General features: G+C 39.5%; 1 protein-coding gene across 10 annotated transcripts in view; it reads left to right on the top strand.

Moving 5' to 3' along the window:
- Positions 1-18,559, top strand: part of CTNNA3 (catenin alpha 3) — a 452,565-nt gene that overhangs the window by 24,218 nt on the left and 409,788 nt on the right. For all 10 annotated transcript variants that reach the window (XR_010302601.1, XM_064145224.1, XM_064145225.1 and 7 more), the window contains one exon: positions 9,487-9,606. Coding sequence is in view for 9 of the 10 variants with exons in the window: in XM_064145224.1 (XP_064001294.1) it covers positions 9,487-9,606 (120 nt within the window). In the remaining variant the exon portion in view is untranslated. The remainder of the gene's footprint in view (positions 1-9,486; positions 9,607-18,559) is intronic.

Below are 18,559 nucleotides of genomic sequence, written 5' to 3'. Positions count from 1 at the left end.
CTATTACTTTATGTAGGTACTTTAATGATCCTAGGTGCAACCTTCTAAAGTGGTTTCAGTATGTTTTACATGAGGGGACTAGAAGTGGGTAATTTTCTTCCCTAGAGCTCCAGTATTTCTATGAAACCTTAAAATTCACTTCATGATTTCAATTTGAAAATGAAGAACAATAACTGAAAATCATAAAAGAATGCATAGAATCATGCAGGAAAAACTCCAGCACTGCAGACTGCAATTAAGTTATAATCTTCTTCCATACTTCAATTTAGTTCTCTTCATAGGAATAATAACTGAATTCTTCAATTAACTCTTAAAACAAATTGGTGTGGCATAATGCTCTCCAAAATGCCTGCATAAAAGCCCTCACCCTAGGTCTTTGAGGGAAGCAGAGTACATTTCTCACATTTATTTAGTCTCTGTCCCAACTGTTGAACTTGCCAACAGTGCTATTAGCTGTTGTGGCATATTTTTATGTTGACATCTAATCAGGAAATCAACCTAGAGATATTTTAACATGTTACTGAATAACCTTCCAATCCAAACAACTTATTTGTGACTAACTGAGCCAGATCTAAAATGCAATTACATAGTTTAATGAATCCCTGCTTTGCTCTTTACAAAGTCCTTAACTTCAATTATTGTACTTTAAAACTCCCTTTAGGAATTCAGTTTTTCTTCAGCATGGCCTTGCTCCAACATGAAACCAGTGTGTTCCCACAGTGGTTGCTGTGTAGGAAGCAGACCTTGTTTGTTATAACAGCTTTAATATTCTCAATGCTTGCAAGTTCATGTGATTTGGAAATCAAGTATTTTTAAAAAGAATGTGCAGTTTTTTCTTTGAAATAGTTCTAAAATATTAACATTTAAACTATTTCATCACCTCCTTCATAATGACACAGATGTTACAGCTGTCATTAATCATTTAAGAGATGAGCAATCTCATTTATCTTTATTTCCAGAAGTCTGAGCTCTATAGTTGCCATATATTAAAATGAAGAAATTTAAAGAACAGGGCAAAAATTAATTTAAAAAATGAAGAAAAAAATAGTAATTGTAAAATAAATGAAATAAAAATTCTAACAGAGGAAGTTTTCTTGTTAATATGTATAAAGTGGTCCAGCATTGTCAAAGAACCCTGTAGAGAATTAATCAGATCTCATTCAATGTGGAAGTATTTAATGTGGAATTATCTATTTATGTATTTAATATTTTTCAAACCCATTTGTCAAAGAGTGCTGACAGCTCACTCAATAAAACTGCTTAATTCCAACACCATGACATGCAAAGCACTTGAAAACCATACTTCTACTGACAGAATACAGTCTGGATCATTAAACATTAAATTTCTCTCTAATCTGTGAATAAAAATAGCAAGGAGACATTGTGAGTAGCTGTCATGTACAGCCTTGTGCAGTGTTACCTGTCACATCTGTCATTCTAAGATGAACCTCAGCTACCTGCTTCCGCAGTCCGTAAGAGTATTGCTTTATGTACATGTTGATGTCTGTGTAATAAAATCTTTATGGAAAATGTATTGCTAGAAAGAACAAACATTTTTGCCATGAAAATAATGAAATGTAACTTTTAAACTAGAAATAACAGATTAATCTTTTTGGAAGAATTTGATAAACCTGGTAGGAACTTCACTCCAAATGGCCAAACCCCTGCATTTGCTGACATGGGGTTAGAATTTTTTGAAATATCAATCATGAAGTGGAAGGAAATTTTGTTGCTTTATAGATTGTGTTTCTTCACCCAGCGAAGTGTGTATCAAATAAGGCATATTAGAAGCTACTACAGATTCTCAGTACCTGCTCTTCTAGCCATTTTTGGAATTCACAGCCTTTTGAGAGTATGATGGTGCAGTGCAAACACCAAGCTCATTTTAGAACTGACTGAGAAATTGAAGTAACTCAGACTGCTAAGAAAGATTTTGCTTCCTTAAATAACTGATTTTCTTATTATTTTTTAATCAGGGAAGACTTTAAATAAATAGCTGTCTGTGTGTTAATTTTCATGTTTATTTTAGAGTTGGAAGTCTAATCGTAAAACTGAGCTGTGAGAAATGTAGTTTAAAAAAGGGCTATCTAATGTATTGCACTCTTTGATTTAAAGCCTCATTCATTAGGATTAGTAATGCTCAATGTTGTTTAAGTGAATTAACAGACTAATGAAATTGCTTGAATTTATTGATCAGAGGAGAACAGCGAGAAGGTAACGAGTTCTGAAAATTTCATTCAAAGACCATTGGCAATCTGTCTTTCTCTAATCTACTTTGGATCATGCTGAGCCAATATGTTTTTTCTGCCTTTTTTCATTTCTTCCTAAGCTTGTAGATTTACTGTTTAGACCTTCATATTCTTTCTGAATGCCTCAATGTGATCTTTTTAAAACACTTGCTTAGGGTTATAGAAAAACTGTTGTCAAGAATTAAAGAACAAAAAGAAGCTACAGCTAAGAGGCAGCTTGTGGACCTGGGCCCTGTGAGCGCAGTGGTCTCTGTTCCTCCCATCCCTGCAGTGTTTTAATTGTCATTAAGTGTATTTTAAGCAGGAGAAAATCGGTATGTTTACATAGAAGAGGAGATGTAAGTCATCTCAGGTTCACCTGTGCCTCAGGTTTACATATTTGTCTTGACTCACGTAGCTGTACCTAAACTGGAATTTGACTTGCTCTCATCATTACCTTTTGACTGTTTTGGTGTTGTGGTGTCATGCAGTAAAACATCAAAAAGTTGGTCCTGGGGAAATTCCAGTTGGACTTGAGAGGAAAACTTTTCACTATAAGAACAATTAATCATTGGAATAATTGTCCAGGGGAATCACTGAATTCCCCAGCATTAGACACCTTTGAGATTCATCTGGACAGGGTGCTGGGTCCTCTTGTCTAGGCCATGATTTTGCCAAGAAGGGTTGGAGCAGATAATCCTTGAGGTCCACTCTGGTCTGGAATTTTATGAGCCTTTTTTTGCCAGTCAGAAACATGTCTTTGAAGGGACCTTAACTGGCCAGTTTCAGGTATTACTGTCCAGAATTTCTTTGAAGTGGGCAAGCCTGAAGGCTTTGGAACCTCTGTTTTATTACAGCAGAAGAAAATCAAATGGAACACAGAGGCTGTACATCAAAGAGAAAAAATGTGATTGATGAGTTAAAAAGGTCAAACAGCTGATGTGTGTCTGCAATAGACTCTTCAGTGTCACCTTTATGTGTATTGGAAACTTATCTTTGTTGTCACATCGAAGACTTAGGTGTGGGTCAGCTCCCTGTTCTCTGGAATTTTGTGGTTTTAATTCTGCTGCAGACACCTGGTCTGCCGTCTCTCAGTTTCCTGTCTGACATAGTATCCTTAACAGGTCTCCATAAGCAAAGCATGCTTGATAGATATGAGAGAGGATCATTTCCATTTCTTCCAGAGTGTCTGCATGATTTCGAGTATAGCAGGATCAGGCACTCACACTTGATGGCAAGGTTCATAAATACGTAGCCTTTTTCTCCCTGCTGTTCAGTCACTGCCTATCTACCAGCCTTGGGTCCCAATGGCAAAGGAAAATCATTCCCATCTACTACTGTAGTGGGGGGAATAAAACAGAAAGCAACAGGAGGGAATTTTTGACCCTGCTAAAATTGCTGTCTGTGAAGAAGTGAGTTTTTACATATCCTGAAAACTCTGCACATAGGATTGGAGAGACAGGCCTGGAAAGGGAGGAAATAAAGTTTTTTTGTGTTATGAATTAAGGAATAAGTTACAGAAAAATACCAAAAGCTGTGAAAGGCTGTCAAAGACAAGTGGTATCTGTACCTCTGAAATGATGAGAGAGAATACCATCAGTGAATTGTCAGTTACACAGACCAGAAGCAAACAGTGATGAGAGCAAATTTGTCTGGTCTCATTTGGTCCTAAGCTTTATGCAAACAGTTTGCACAACCCAGGAACAAGAGTAAGGAAAGTGAAAGAAGTAGGGCTAATTTTGAATGGAGATGGGTTTCTTTAGGGTGGATTTTTCTTCTGGTTTGTTTTAACATACATAGTGTGAAAGATTATATACTATCTTTCAATGAAAAATAAACAATTGTTAAATTCTGAGGTAATTTCCAAATGAAGTAGGTTGTAAGTATAAAGCTTAGGGAGCTTTATGATACAAAGGTGTCTTGTAACATAGATCAACATGGAAAGCATGAAGTTTCCAGAATTACATCTGAGTTTGAGAGATCTCAAATAATTTGTCTGGTTATTGCGTTTGAAATTTATTTTGGGAGAGCTGGAGGATAGAATATTAGCAAAAAAGACACTTCTTTTAAGTTCTCCTTTGGACTGTGTAAATATTTGAATGTTCTGATCAGTGACTAGGACTCCATTGCAGCATATTCCCATTGAACCTGTCAGGGAAAAAAGAGCATTGCTAATTTCCTCCGTAGCAGTTATTACTGTATTTTACTTCTCCAGCAGCACTTACTTAACACTGAAGTGTAGTGCTTATCAGAGAATAATATGGAAGTGACACTCTGAAATGTCCTTCCGTGATTGCTAATCTTGGAAAGCAAATTCTAGGTGAGTAAAATAACCTTGGAAAATCAGTCTCTCTTGGCAGCTTATTTATTAGTAGCATAGTAATGAAGTCAGTGTAATGCAGAGTGGCTTGTCTGCTCAACAATTATTTGTATCTCAAGCATGCACAGATCATTCTGATCTAGAGTAATTTATTTTATGACTTGCCCTTGGTTTGGGAGGTAAAAATGAACAAATGCATGCAAAACAAGTAATCTGCTGTATCATCAAAATGCATATTTTCAGGCATTCATAAAATGGGACCAAATTCATCTGATATTTCCTGAATGGAAAAAGCTGTGTGACCTACTCCCCATAAGCCTCTCCAAAGAGGCATGTTGCCCATTTCATTACAGCAAAATATTGGAAGGGCAACTGTTTGTTCATAGGTATGTGTCTCCATTAATTGAAATCTGAGGGGTTTGGAATGTTCAGCCATATCTCCTGGGGTTTTCAAATACTACATTTATTAAAATTTAGTCCTTCAAAGAAGCAATATGTTGTTAAAGTTATAAAAGGCATTTTTTAAATGGATGGCTTCCTTATGTCACCATGGAAATAAAATTTGCTTCCTCTTAATGCAACTTCTACTAATGTATATGAAAATCAAAAGCAGCATTTCACAAGTGGATAGTATAATTGAGTGCTGTTTTGCCACCCTGTACAGTGGAAGATGATAGTGGTGTTCTGAAAGACAAGTGCTCTTGGACTTGTGGAGCTCTAGACATGGCTCTTCTCTGGTTTGTTACCTTATTCCTTAATAACAGAGTAGCCTCTTGCAACGTTGGCCCTAAACTTAATGCAAGGATGCAGAAATAAACCAAGTAAAGGAGATGCAGCAGAATTATGTCACCCAAAGTTAGGAAGCAAGGCAGGTGACGTTAAAGCTCTGTGGTTTGTCAAACAGAATTATTCACAAACTGGAGAATCTGCACATTTCATACCTCTTTCTATGGAGATTGCAATGTTACTACTAGGAATAAGACTTTGTGCTCCATATTCAGTGATGTCTTCTCCCACATCTTGGAATTGCAAGCAATGAAGTACTTTGCACTGCATATTTATATTCTGGTATTTTTGTGGCCTGGCCTTCTGTTTAATTCACAAGCTGTTAATTTATGTAACTCATATTGAGGTTCCCAGGCTCATCAAGGGAGTCTCATAAAACTTGGGAGAGAAATTTGTCCATCTCAGACCAAACAAGCTTAAGCACAAGCCCAAGCAATTCCAATTTATGGAATTCCAGAAAGAATTCCATGGAGTGTAGCTGCAAACTTACATTATTGGAATGTAATAATTAGACTTTAGTAATTAGAGAGTAACAGCCTTCATTATTATTATTTATTCCATAGACACTTGTATTATGGATCAATTTGCTTGCATGACCTGAACATGGTGGTAACAGTGACCAATGACAATAGCCTTTTAAAGAAAGATGCAGAGCTAAGATGTAACATGAAGAGACTTTTAAGTCTTTATTAAGCTGGATATAAATTAATTTGAACCTAAGTAGTATAAAAATTTGAATATAATTTCACGTTGAATGCAACCATTCTGTTTATGACTCAGTCTCTTCTCTTAGAACTCATTGCCTCATGTCTGTTACATGTGGCAGAAGAGAACAAGTTCCAAGGTTCATGAAAATAGGTAGATGGATAGTGGAGAAAAAATAAAAAGGCTACATCAGGCTTAGCATTTCGTATCTATCACCCACACTGTTAGAAAATTCAGTGAAGTATACTGAGAAAACTTTCTTTTATTTTTTGGTGGCAAACATTTTAAATGCATCTAAAAGTTCTTCAGTCTGTCTCTAGAGATGCTAAATGACTTAACAGTAAGATGCATTAGAAATAGATGTAAATACTACCTTAACTTGCTTCTTGGTTATGAGTGCAGTGAGACTGAAATAAAGGCTGCAGGGAGGCAAAGAGGAAGTGCTAACTTGCTTAAAGATTCCAAGCGTGCCTGTAAATCATCCCTAAAGAGGAAATACCTAGTGGCTGATCCAACAGCATGCACCACTTGGGCTTGACCTCAGTCAGATGCCCACAGCACTAGCTGTTAGGTATATTGTTGGCTCTTAAGAAGGTTGAAGATAAGCAGAAGCTTTTATTCTTGTGCTCCTGTGGCTCATTTTTCCAATTCAGTGACTGTAGTTTTAGTGAAGATAAAGAGAAATGTGTACTTGTTTTTCCAGAACTTCTGCTCTTTTGCCTCATTTGCTGATTATCAGTATCACCTGCAAGCTTACAGTAGGTGCTTCATCTCCATGGCCTGTAACTGTAGCAAGATAAGTGAATATGCTGTGAATGATAACAATAAATGTTTTTATAAATATGTTAATGACAAAAAGAGGGGCAAGGATAACCTCCACTCTTTATTGGACAAGGAGGGGAATGTAGTAACTAGAGATGAAGAAAAAGGCAGAGGTGGTTAACAACTTCTTCACCTCAAATTTCAATAGTATGACAGGTTGTCCTCAGGACAGCTGCCTCCTGAGCTGGTAGGTGGGGTCAGGGAGCAGAACAGCACCCTGTAGTCCAGGAGGAAGCAATTAGGGACCTGTTGAGTCTTATATCCTCACAAGTCTTTGGGGCCAGATGGGATCCATCCTAGAGTGGTGAGAGAGCTGGCAGATGAGGTCACCAAGCCACTCTCCATCATTTGTCAACACTGATGGCTCACTGCAGAGGTCCCTGAAGACTGGAAGCTGGCCAGAGTGGTACCCATCCACAGGAAGGGTTGGAAGGAGTACCCAGGAAATTACAGACCTGTCAGCCTGACCTCAGTGCCAAGCAAGATAATGGAACAGATCATCCTGAGTGCAATCACAGGGCACCTACAGGATGGCCAGGGCATCAGACCCAGACAGCATGGATTTAGTGCTTGACCAACTTGATCTCTTTTTATGACCAGGTGACCCACCTGGTGGATGTGGGGAAGGCTGTGGATGTAATCTACCTGAACTTTAGCAAGGCCTTTGACACTGTCTGACATAGCAAACTCCTGGCCAAGCTGGCAGCCCATGGCTTGGACAGGGGCACTCTGTGCTGGGTTAAGAACTGGTAGAATGGCTGGGCCTAGAGAGTGGTGGTGAATGGAACCACATCCAGTCGGCAGCCAATCACTAGTGGTGCGCCCCAGGGATCCAAGGATCAGTGCTGGGCCCAGTCCTGTTTAATATCTTCACTGATGATCTGGGTGAGAGAATTGAGTCCACCATCAGTAAGTTTGCAGATGATACGCAGTTGGGAGCATGTGTTGATCTGTTAGAGGGCAGGAGGAGTCTGCAGAGGGACCTGGACAGGCTGGATAGATGGGCACAGTCCAGTGCCATGAGTTTGGACAAGTCCAAGTGCCAGGTTATGCAGTCTGGCCTCAGCAACCCCATGCAGCACTGCAGGCTGGGGACAGAATAGCTGGAGAGCAGCCAGGCAGAGAGGGACCTGGGGGTACTGGTTGACAGGTGACTGAACATAAGCCAGCAGTGTGCCCAGGTGGCCAAGAAGGCCAACAGCATACTGGCCTGTAAGAGGAATAGTGTGACCAGCAGGACCAGGGAGGTCATTCTGCCCCTGTACTCAGCACTGATCAGGCCACACCTTGAGTACTCTGTCTAGTTCTGAGCCCCTCAATTTAAGAAAGATGTTGAGATGCTTGAGTGTGTCCAGAGAAGGGCAATAAGGCTGGTGAGGGCGCTGGAGCACAGCCCTATAAGGGTGGCTGAGGAAGCTGGGGTTGTTCAGCATGGGAAAGAGGAGGCTCAAGGGAGACCTTATTGCTATCTACAACTACCTGAAGGGAAGTCTCTTCTTCGAGGAAATCAGTGAAAGAACAAGAGGACACAGTCTCAAGCTGCCCCAGGGCAGGTTTAGGCTGGACATTAGGAAGAAGTTCTTCACAGAAAGAGTGACTGGTCCTGGAAGGGGCTGCCTGAGGAGGTGGTGGCATCGCCATCCCTGAAGGTGTTTAAGAGGAGGCTGGATGAGGCACTTAGTGACATAGTTTAATTAATTGGAAAGGTTAGGTGATAGGTTGGACTCAGTGATCTCAGAGGTCTTTTCCAACTTGGTTAATTCGGTGATTCTGAAAATATTTTGGATAGATTTAGGAGACAAGTAGTTCTTCCTAATTATATCAGTGTAAGTAAATATATTTGGACTGGCTTCTGGTGGTAATCACTGTGATAACAAAATATTTCTAAACTATTTACAGTTTTACTGCTGTCACATCCTTGTGAGGTAAAGAACAACAGACGGAGAAACGGGGCTAGTCAGAGTAGATTCATAATTTCTTGAAGGTAGCAGTGATGCTGTATCTCCTATTCTCCTTTCACACAACCTTGGCCTTTCTGTTAGAGTTTCCTACATCTCTTCATCTCTTTGAATAATACCAATACTGTTTTTTATAATAGAGTGTGCTTAAATGAAGCTTTACATATAGAAGTAAGGTTGTGAAGAATTATAATTACCATTGCCTCAACTTTCATACAGAATGTGAGCATTGTGCTCAAGGTGAGTGTTTAGTCTTGCAAATCACTTTTAAGTAAATTAAAGTGATGAGTCTCTCGTTCTATGTACTGATAGAATGAAGAATTCATGGCCTCTATGAAGTTGCATATGCTTCTGTAGGCTGAAAAATTAAATCTATATGAATATGTTCTGTCCTGTAACATGGCATAGAGACAGAACTAGGCTCCAAAGATGGTGTTGATTGTTGGTGTTTTGTCTCCTAGAACTCTGAGCTATGGACCTAGAAGATTTAATTTAGTTTAATTAAACAGGGTGTGTGGAATGTGCTTGGAATTCCGGGATTGGTTTCAAACCAAAATTGTATGTTCAAGAAGTGACATAACTTCATGTTTAGTAGAGAAAAAACCTACTGCATTGTAAAATATAGCAACTGTGTGAATGACAGTATTTGTTTCTTTTGCCATTGCAGTTTCAAAGGACGTTTGAATCATTAAGAAATGTATCCAGTAAGTCTGATCTGCAGAAAACCTACCAGAAGTTTCAAAAAGATCTGGAAAATCTTGATTATTTGGCGTACAAACGGCAGCAGGTAAGAGCATAGAATCTTGGTAGGAAGAGAGAGAATGCTGGACATAAACACGATGGGCAGTAAAGCTGGTAGGTTTGATAGTTATTGTTCTCTCAGGAGAGTTTTATGCTTTCTGCAATGTCATCAGGTAAGATTTCAGGAGGGGCACCAATTCTGTTTACTGCTGATCATGTTAGACTGCTTGGGTTTTGATTTCTCAACTGAAGTGTAGACTTAGTAGACTTAAAATTCTCATTAACACAATTTTTGTTGATTAGATGGCATAAAAGAACTGTTGAGATTTTGTGACTTGAAAAATTAAATATATATAAGTTAATGGAAGCAGATATTGACTGTGCATGCAAACAACATTTTTTTCTTCTTTAGAAATGAATTGTCCAGGCTGGATTTTTTAAAACTTTGAAATGCAAGAGGTCTTTAACTCAAACTTCCAAGATTCTAAGATTTCTAAGCGGAGTTGTTTTGATTTTTGTCTTTCTGAATTCTGTCACTTGGTGTCAGTGTTGTCAAAGCCTTCAGTTGCTTGAGGGCAGCTCACAATTGTCTATATCAGGTAATTGCTTAGTTAAAAATTAGGAACGCGTTCAGGGACAGATGGTATCTGAACACATGAATATTTGATTCTTGAGATAGGGAGGTCAGGGAGCAATTGGCTTGCGTGAATTTCAGTGTAGTGGGAGCTGTTACTCTTGTAGCACTATAACATAGTTCTTTGTGCCCTTTTACGTGAGGTTGCCAGTAACCAAAAGACAGTGTCTTAACTAGCAACGAATGCAGGTTTATGTTATTTGATCTCCTGATTATGTCAAACACAAAAGATGTCACATCTGCAAGGGCTTGGAGAGAGTTTCTGAACCAGAGAAGTGTAAATGCTATAATTACTTTTCAGGCTATCATTAAACCTTCATTGGAAGTATCTTTAGTCTGAATTCTCATTCTTGGCTTTCTAAAATTCTTCATTGTTTCAAGTGATATGTGTGTGGTTCTCTAGCAAACCCTGAATATGCTTCAATAAACATACTCCACCTTGAGCAGAACATGTTTTTTTCCTCTTCCCAGATACTCGCTACCTTTCCCATCTCAATACTTGGCACTTTCATGTAATTTGGAGAATCTCAGCATCCTTTTTTAATATCAGGCATGCATATATCTCCCTGTGCTCTGTGTTAAACTGTATTGGCAGAAGCATTTGGTACTAAAGATGTACTAGGTGTAAAATCACTTTGTGCTTCCTATCACAGAACACAAGACAGGCTGTTCTATGTTCTATTCTGTGATGTAATATTTCTAAAATGTTTTACAATGCTGTTAGGAAAATAAACTAGGCAAGGGCTGAAATTATTAAAAGAAAACCAACCTCCAAACCAAAACCAAATGATGGAGACTTAGAGATGTTCTATGTCTCAAGGGATTTTAATTGTATACCTGATAAGTAGCTTTATGGGTTTATTGAGTAATATTTTACCTGCTTTTGTTTCATCTCAATAGAACTTGCTGGAAAATATTCAGTGAGGAACTTGAAAAGCTGTCTTATCTATCTGTTATAGAAGATGCTTTGAATTGTGTCCTATTTTGAAAAGAAAGTGATCTGTCTTTGAAAAGATTAAGATGTGGTTTGGTTAGTGCACAAGAATCATAGCCCTGGCTTGGCACTGGTGCTGTTCTGAATTGGTGACATTTGTGTCTGTTTGGGGTGTGTGTTTAATTGATAGTAACTTCTATGCTCTCTTACTAAATTAAGGGTATATTCATAGCTCTGCTGGCAAAATGTTGAGTCATTACCATCTGTTTGGAGACAAACAATTGTATGCAATATGAATATGAATCCATTCATGGCCAAGTAACTGTTGTATATAATCAAAGTAACCATAGAATGATTTAGGTTGGAAAGGACTTCAAAGATCATCTAGTTCCAGCCCCCTTCCATAGGCAAGGACACCTCCCCCTAGAACAGGTTGCTCAAGGCCTCATCCAACATGGCCTTGAACACCTCCAGGGAGGAAGCACCCACAAGCTCCCTGGGCAACGTGTTCCAGTGTTTCACCACCCTCACTGTAAAGAACTTCTTCCTAACATCTAGCCTAAATCTCCTCTCTTCCAGTTTAAACCCATTACTCCTTGTGCTACGTAAATAGTCCCTCCCTAGCCTTCTTGTAGGCCCCCTTCAGATACTGGAAGGCCACTATAAGGTCTCATTGAATCCTTCTCTTCTCCAGGCTGAAGAGCCCCAACTCTCGTAGCCTGTCCTCATTAGCAGAGGTGCCTCAGCCCTCTGATCATCTTTGCGTCCCTCCTCTGGACTTGCTCCAACAATTTGATGTCCTTTCTTGTGCTGGAGGCTCCAGAACTGTACACAGTACTCGAGGTGGGATCCGATGAGAGCAGAGTAAAGGGGCAGAATCACCTCCCTTGCCCCTCTGGCCATACTTCTCTTGATGCAGCCCAGGACACAGTTGGCTGTCTGGGCTGCACGTGTGCACTGTTGGCTCATGTTGAGCTTTTCATCAGCACAGATCCCCAGGTCCTTTTCCTCAGGCCTGTTCACCAGCCATTCACCACCCGGCCTGTATTTGTGCTTGGGATTGGCCTAGTTAAATTTCATGAGGCTGGCCTGGGCCCACCTCTCCAGCCTGTCCAGGTCCCTCTGGATGGCATCCCTGCCCTCTAGCAAGTTGACTGTGCCACACAGCTTGATGCCATCTGCAAACTTGCTGAGGGTGCTCTCGATTCCTCTGTCCATATCACTGACAAAGGTGTGAATCAGCATTGGTCCCAGTAATGAATATTGCTTTTGAATTGCGTATGGTTTTCTGCTTCTGTCCTTACTTTTCAGCTATGAGACATCAGATGTGATACAGCAACATAGTTCTTCGGTGGTGAAGTTTACAGGATGGGTGGGAAATAGAAACTGTGCTTTTTTAAGGATGACCTGTGTTGACTTGGATTTATATAGACTAAAATACTATGAGTGGCATAAGCACACAAGAGGCAAACACAAGGGATGGTGTTTTATGTCATTTTTAGCTGGCCATTTTCAAAATGGGGTAAGTTTTGAGTTTTTAGGTAGCCAACAGAAATATCTCTATGAAATGAGCAGTAAGGTCAAGAGTTCAGTTCTTGCTTGCTTTATACAACCCTGCCCCCTGCCAAGTTTTGTTAGAATATGTTAATCAAAATTCTTAGAGCTAACTTTAAAGTGGTGTACTGGAATTTCTTGAGCAGGGACTGTAAGATCAGGCTCTCTATCCTAATGATGAGGACTTGCAAAGACAAAAGATATTCTCTGAGCTGCTGGAGGTGCACTGACATTAACTACCCTTGGGTGAATATGTTGAGTAGAATTTGGGAGTGCTGTGACAAAGTGACTACTTGCCCTTATTTCAATGGTGAATTTTCTGGCCTAAGTAGTTTTATTTCTTCACACTTCCAAGTAAGACAGAAATAAAGAACATCTCATATAGAGAAATAACTGTGGATGGGACAGATGCAGCACTCTAGGTTTATTATTTAGCTAAGAGTAAAGGTGAAATAATTAATCTCTGTGCTAAAACAGACAAAGGAATAATTCTGTGCAACAGAGCCTAAACTCTCTGAAATAGCAGTCATTATGTGTGACATTTTTGGCACAGATAACTGCTGGAGTTGGCTGGATTTTTTAATTAAAACATTACATTTGAGGTTTTTTTTTTTGGGGGGGGGGAGGAGTGTGAGATAGACAGACTTCTAGTCAAAAGTAGCATTTACTCCAAATTCAGATGAAAGTAGTTCTGTTTGAGGTGTGAGGCTTAGCACCAACATGGTCTAGTGAGTTTGGTATTTGTAATTCTGGGTAATGTCTCTTCTCTCGACAAAGGTTTTTCAGAATGCCTCATTTTGTGGTCTATTGTAAAACTGGAAAAAATCTTGAAATCTGTGGTATGATTTTAGAATTACAAGTAGTCACTAGTGCTTCTGAGACAAAGACATGAGAGATTTCTGTGTTGCTACAATGATATTACGCCTGGCAATTCAAAATACGTTAATCACTTCAAAGGGCTAATTTTTAAGAAATTGAATTGAACCCCACTGAAGACCAGGTTCTTGGCACACTGAGCAGCTAATTGTTAAATTCCAAGAGCAATGAAGTAATGGCTGTGCTAGAATTCAGTCAGCTACCAAGAGACACACTATTCTTTGACCTTAAAGTTGTGAAAGGGATACTTCCACACTTCCAAATGTTGGTATCAGGCAGGCTCCTTTTGCCTTGCTCTTTGGGCATCAATACAATTAAACTGTTTCAGGATGGTGTAATACTTTATAAGACCACAGAGAACTGCAAACTACTCCACTGGCTTTTCTGAAGATTTTTTGGGTTTGTTTTCTTTGGAAAGTGGTCTTGGCAGTCTGAGCTCACCTGAAAGATCCTGGGCAGTCAGTGTGGGGCTGCATTCTAGGATATCACATGGGGCTTCTAGGCACTTTCTGGATCTGGAGGGGCACCATACTTCCTGGAGAAAGATGAGACAGCACAGTGCAGTGGCTGCAGGCTCCTCCTTAGTTCAGAACGTGAGCAACTGAGGTACTTTTTCCTTATAGATATAAAATTGTGCTGATCTTGTTGCAGTGAGAGGCAGATTGCTTCTCTGGGCATGCAATGCATCAGGTGATTGACAGTGGTTTGCCTTTGGGCTGATTTGCTGGGCTCCTCTGAGCCCCCTGTGCACATCCAGGGTGCACACAGAATGAGCCACAGAAGCTACATTTTTATTTGGCCTGTCTCATCCACTTTATGATCCACATCTGAATTGTAATGAGGTCAGATTTTGTCATCTGTATGTGGGCAGCTGCTTCTTCATGAATTCTCTCCATAGCAAGCAGAGAACAAGTCATAAACATTATGAAAAAAACCCTGGATGAGTTTTCAGTGCCTGATAAAATAATCTTTGTGTTAGCCAAATGACTTTGAGGTATGCAATGTTTTTGAGAATAATTGGTAATGAGAATAACTGTTTGTGAGACATATATGAACTGAGCACACTTCAAGTTTATGATAAATTTTCTTATTAATGGAAGCACCTCTGAATAGAGAGTTACCTTTTAGTAAGCTTCTGTATTGAGGAAATAACCAAGGATGATAAATGATCCCCTTTGCAGTGGATTTCTTTTGTGCTTTTCTGTCTGCTTTCAATGACTGTTTCTTTTTTTTGTCCAATGTCTCTGTTGCCATCAGTAGTAATACATCTGTGTTACCTGGTGGTCTATGGTAATTCTTTTGAGAATTACCAAATTATGTCATCTGCCTTCCATTTGATTTGATTGATTTCAATATTTAGTTTCTATACTCTTAATTGACTTTATTGATACTGGTTTAAACAGAAAGGAGTTTCTTAAAGTTGATAGTGTTACAAACTGACCAACAATATAGCTCAGGTCAGAATCTATTCTAATTGGGCAAGAGCAATTTTTGTAAATTGAATGTTTTAAAACTAAATTGCTTGCCTTTTACTTTGAGAGCTGTCTTCTTTCCCTACCAGCACACGACTCATATGAAATGTATTCAGAGTGAAAGTTAAGAAGACACAGCAGTGTTAATATTACTAGATAATTAACTTCAAGATAATGGAAAAATGTTTTTAAAATAGTCTTTCTCTGGTGGCATGATCTCTTCTGTACAGGGAGTACCAAGATGGTGTGTGCATTTTGTTTTCTGTCAGAGCATCAGTAGTTTTAATTTTATTTCCTTCATGAGCAGTTTTGTGTTCAAGAGTGACATAAAGCATAGACAAGAATAAAAAGGGTCCATAAACAGTAGAATCAAGAGGGGTCTATATGAATTCCTTATGGTTTAATACTCCTAGATAAGATAAAAATTCTTTGAAGTGTTCTGGGAGATATTAAGCAAACTTTTATTTGTTTGTTTATTTTCTTTAGCCTTCTGTTTTCAAAAATCACCCTCCTCCTGAAGTCCTTTGTGGCAATTTCTGTTAATTAGACTTAGTTGTATTGCTAGGGAAGAATTTATCATCAGGAAGCTTTGCATGAACTAATGTAAATGTAACCACTGCACAGCTCTGAGCACTGTACATCTCTCTCCTTTGTAAATCACTATGAACTTCAGGGATTATATCCTGTACTTCTGGAATAGCTAGTAATTTACTCGAGAAGAATATAAAATATTCTGTGTGTTCAGGAGTGATTTAAGCATGGACTTAGCAACTGAAAAAGAAATGCAGTTGATAGGTGAGGCTTAGTTCCTGTTGTGAGATTTACCTCTTTCCAGATGCACAGGAAAAATAAAATTTTTGGAATCTACAAGAATTTTGCAATAGAAAATCACTGATACAGATGCTCAGAAAACTTCCTGAAGTAATAAATCCTTCAGTTGTGATCTGAGTGCTGTGTAACTTGTTGAAGAACTAGGCAAGGGAGGGTCAAACACTTGTGTTCAAAAAGTCATCAGTCAGATGAAACATAAATTAGGTTTCCTGTGGTTCAAACCACATCTCAAGAAGTCATCATTAACTTATCTTAGGATGGAAATTGAAGTAGCCAAGAAGTATTTGAAAGAATTGTAGAATCGTAGAATAATTAGGCTGGGAAAGACTCTTAAGATCATTGAGTCCAATTATTTACCTGCCACTGCCAAGTCCACCAATAAACTATGTCCTTAAGCATCATGTCAGGGAATGTGTCTTGAGGAGCGTATTCATATTTCTCTGCTCTGATTTTCCCTAATAAAGTATTTTATCAATTGAGATTTGCATGATATATATGAGAACCAGCATTTAGTTTGTTTTAAGCAGTCTTACTGTTTGCATCAAGATATAGCTAAACTATCCCAGGGCAATCTTAAAAATTAAATTGCACTGAAAACAACAGGATTCATTATTTGATAATGGAAGTTTCTGTGATTGTGGCAGTCTAGCCTGTGTATGTTAACAAAACCTTTTCTTTCCAGTTCTGACAAGTATTATTTTAAAAGAAAGAAAATACAATAAAATACTAATTAAAATTAAAGACATTAAATGCAGTTGAAGTAGACATGATTAAATTAAGAGACTAGCAGGAAAGAAGAGTGTGTTGATGGATGTGGTTCATTTATCATAACCCTTGTCTCTATCATTCAAAATAGGTTTTTCGTTTCTGCTTCTTTTTGCACTGTGTCTGCTCTGCTAGTTTTTAGAAAACAATGATGTTGCACATATCTATAAGATTGTGACCTTCCTGACTTCCATTCTAGTCTGCTTCCACAATGACACATTCTTTGACAGAATTCTTCAAATTCTGAATACTGGAAATGGATCATGAACTGATCAAGAATCCCTTCCAGCAAATAAAAGTGTTAAATTCTTCTCCATAGACCTTATACCACTGTATTTATGCCAGGCAGTTTTGAATCTGGAGCTCTGCCAGAAGGCAAGGTCCCAGCTGTCAGAAGCTTTCTTCCTTCTCATTGGAACTATATCATCTTTTATCATATGCTTAGATATGGACCTTCGGGTAAAGATCCTGACATACCCGGGGTATCACACAATGTTAAGAGGACTCAGTGCTTAAAGTAATCTGTCCCTTGAAACCCTTCATGTTAATGCTGTGCACTGTGAATGTCGAGGGCCTGATGGCTTCCCAGCTGACTGCATTCTCCTGGGATTGTCCTGGCATTGGAGAATGATTTTACACACAGTACTCTCTGTTAAGGAGAAAAGTTCTAGCTATCTTGATTTTAGGATACTTAAGTTTCCCATTAAAAGCAGATGATTATTTTTCCTGAGGCACCTTTTTTTCCCTCTCACCCCATTTATTGATAGATTCATAGATTGATACAGTGATTTGGGTTGGAAAGGACCTTACAGATCATCTAGTTCCACTCCCCTGTCATGGGCAGGGACCTGTTCTTCTAGACCAAGTTGCTCAAGGACTCGTCCAGCCTGGCCTAGAGCACCTCTGGGGAAGGAACACCCACAACTTCCCTTGGCAACCAGTTCCAGTGTCTCACCACCCTCACTCCAAAGAATTTCTTCCTAATCTCCAGTCTAAATCTACCATCCTCAAGCTTCAATCCTGTCACTACAAGCCCTTGTCAAAAGTTCCTCCTCAACATTTTTGTAGGCAACCTTCAGGTACTGGAAGGCCACTCTAAGCCCTCCCTAGAGATTTCTCCTGTCGAGGCTGAACAGCTACAACTCTCTTAGCCTGTCCCCATAGGAGAGGTGCTCCAGCTCTCTGACCTTTGTGGTCCTCCTCTGTACCTACTCCAACAGTTCCATGTCCCTCTTATGCTGAGAGCACCAGAACTGGATGCAGTACTCCAGGTGAAGTCTCACCAGAGCAGAGCAGAGGATAGAGTCACCTCCCTCTTCCTGCTGGTTACACTTCTTTTGATGCAGTCCATCACATGCTTGCTTTTGGGGCTGCCAGCAATCATTGCTGGCTCATGGTGAGTTTTTCTTCAGCTGACACCCCCAAGTCCTCAGCTGACAACTCCAAGTCCTTTTCCTCCAGACCACTCTCAAGCCACTCCTTGCCCAGTCTGTGTTTGTGCTTGGGATTGCCCTGACCCAGGTGCAGGACCTTACACTTGGCCTTGTTGAACTTCATGAGTTTGGCTTGGGCCCACCTTTCCAGCCTAAGTGCCTCTGGATGGCCTCCCTTCCCTTCAGTGTGTCAACAGGACCACACAGCTTGGTGTCACCTGCAAATCTGCTGAGGGTGCCTCCATCCCACTGTTCATCTTGCTGAAACATCCTCTCACAGAATCTCAAAGTCATTGTGATTGGAAAAGGTCTCTAAGATAAAAAATTCCAATCATTATCTAACTCTACCAGGGACACTCCTACAGCATATCTAGCTAGCTTTTAAATCCCCACAGGAATTGTGGTTCAAACACTTTCCTGGGCAGTCTTTTCCAGTCTTTGATAACCTTTTCAGTATAGAAGTTTTCCCTGATGGTAAACCTAAAACTCCTCTGGAGTGA

This window comes from Pogoniulus pusillus, chromosome 6, assembly GCF_015220805.1.
Source record: "Pogoniulus pusillus isolate bPogPus1 chromosome 6, bPogPus1.pri, whole genome shotgun sequence".
Classification (NCBI taxonomy): Eukaryota; Metazoa; Chordata; class Aves; order Piciformes; family Lybiidae; genus Pogoniulus; species Pogoniulus pusillus.
The sequence above is the reverse complement of the archived record's forward strand: the minus strand, read 5'-3'. Positions and strand labels throughout refer to the sequence as shown.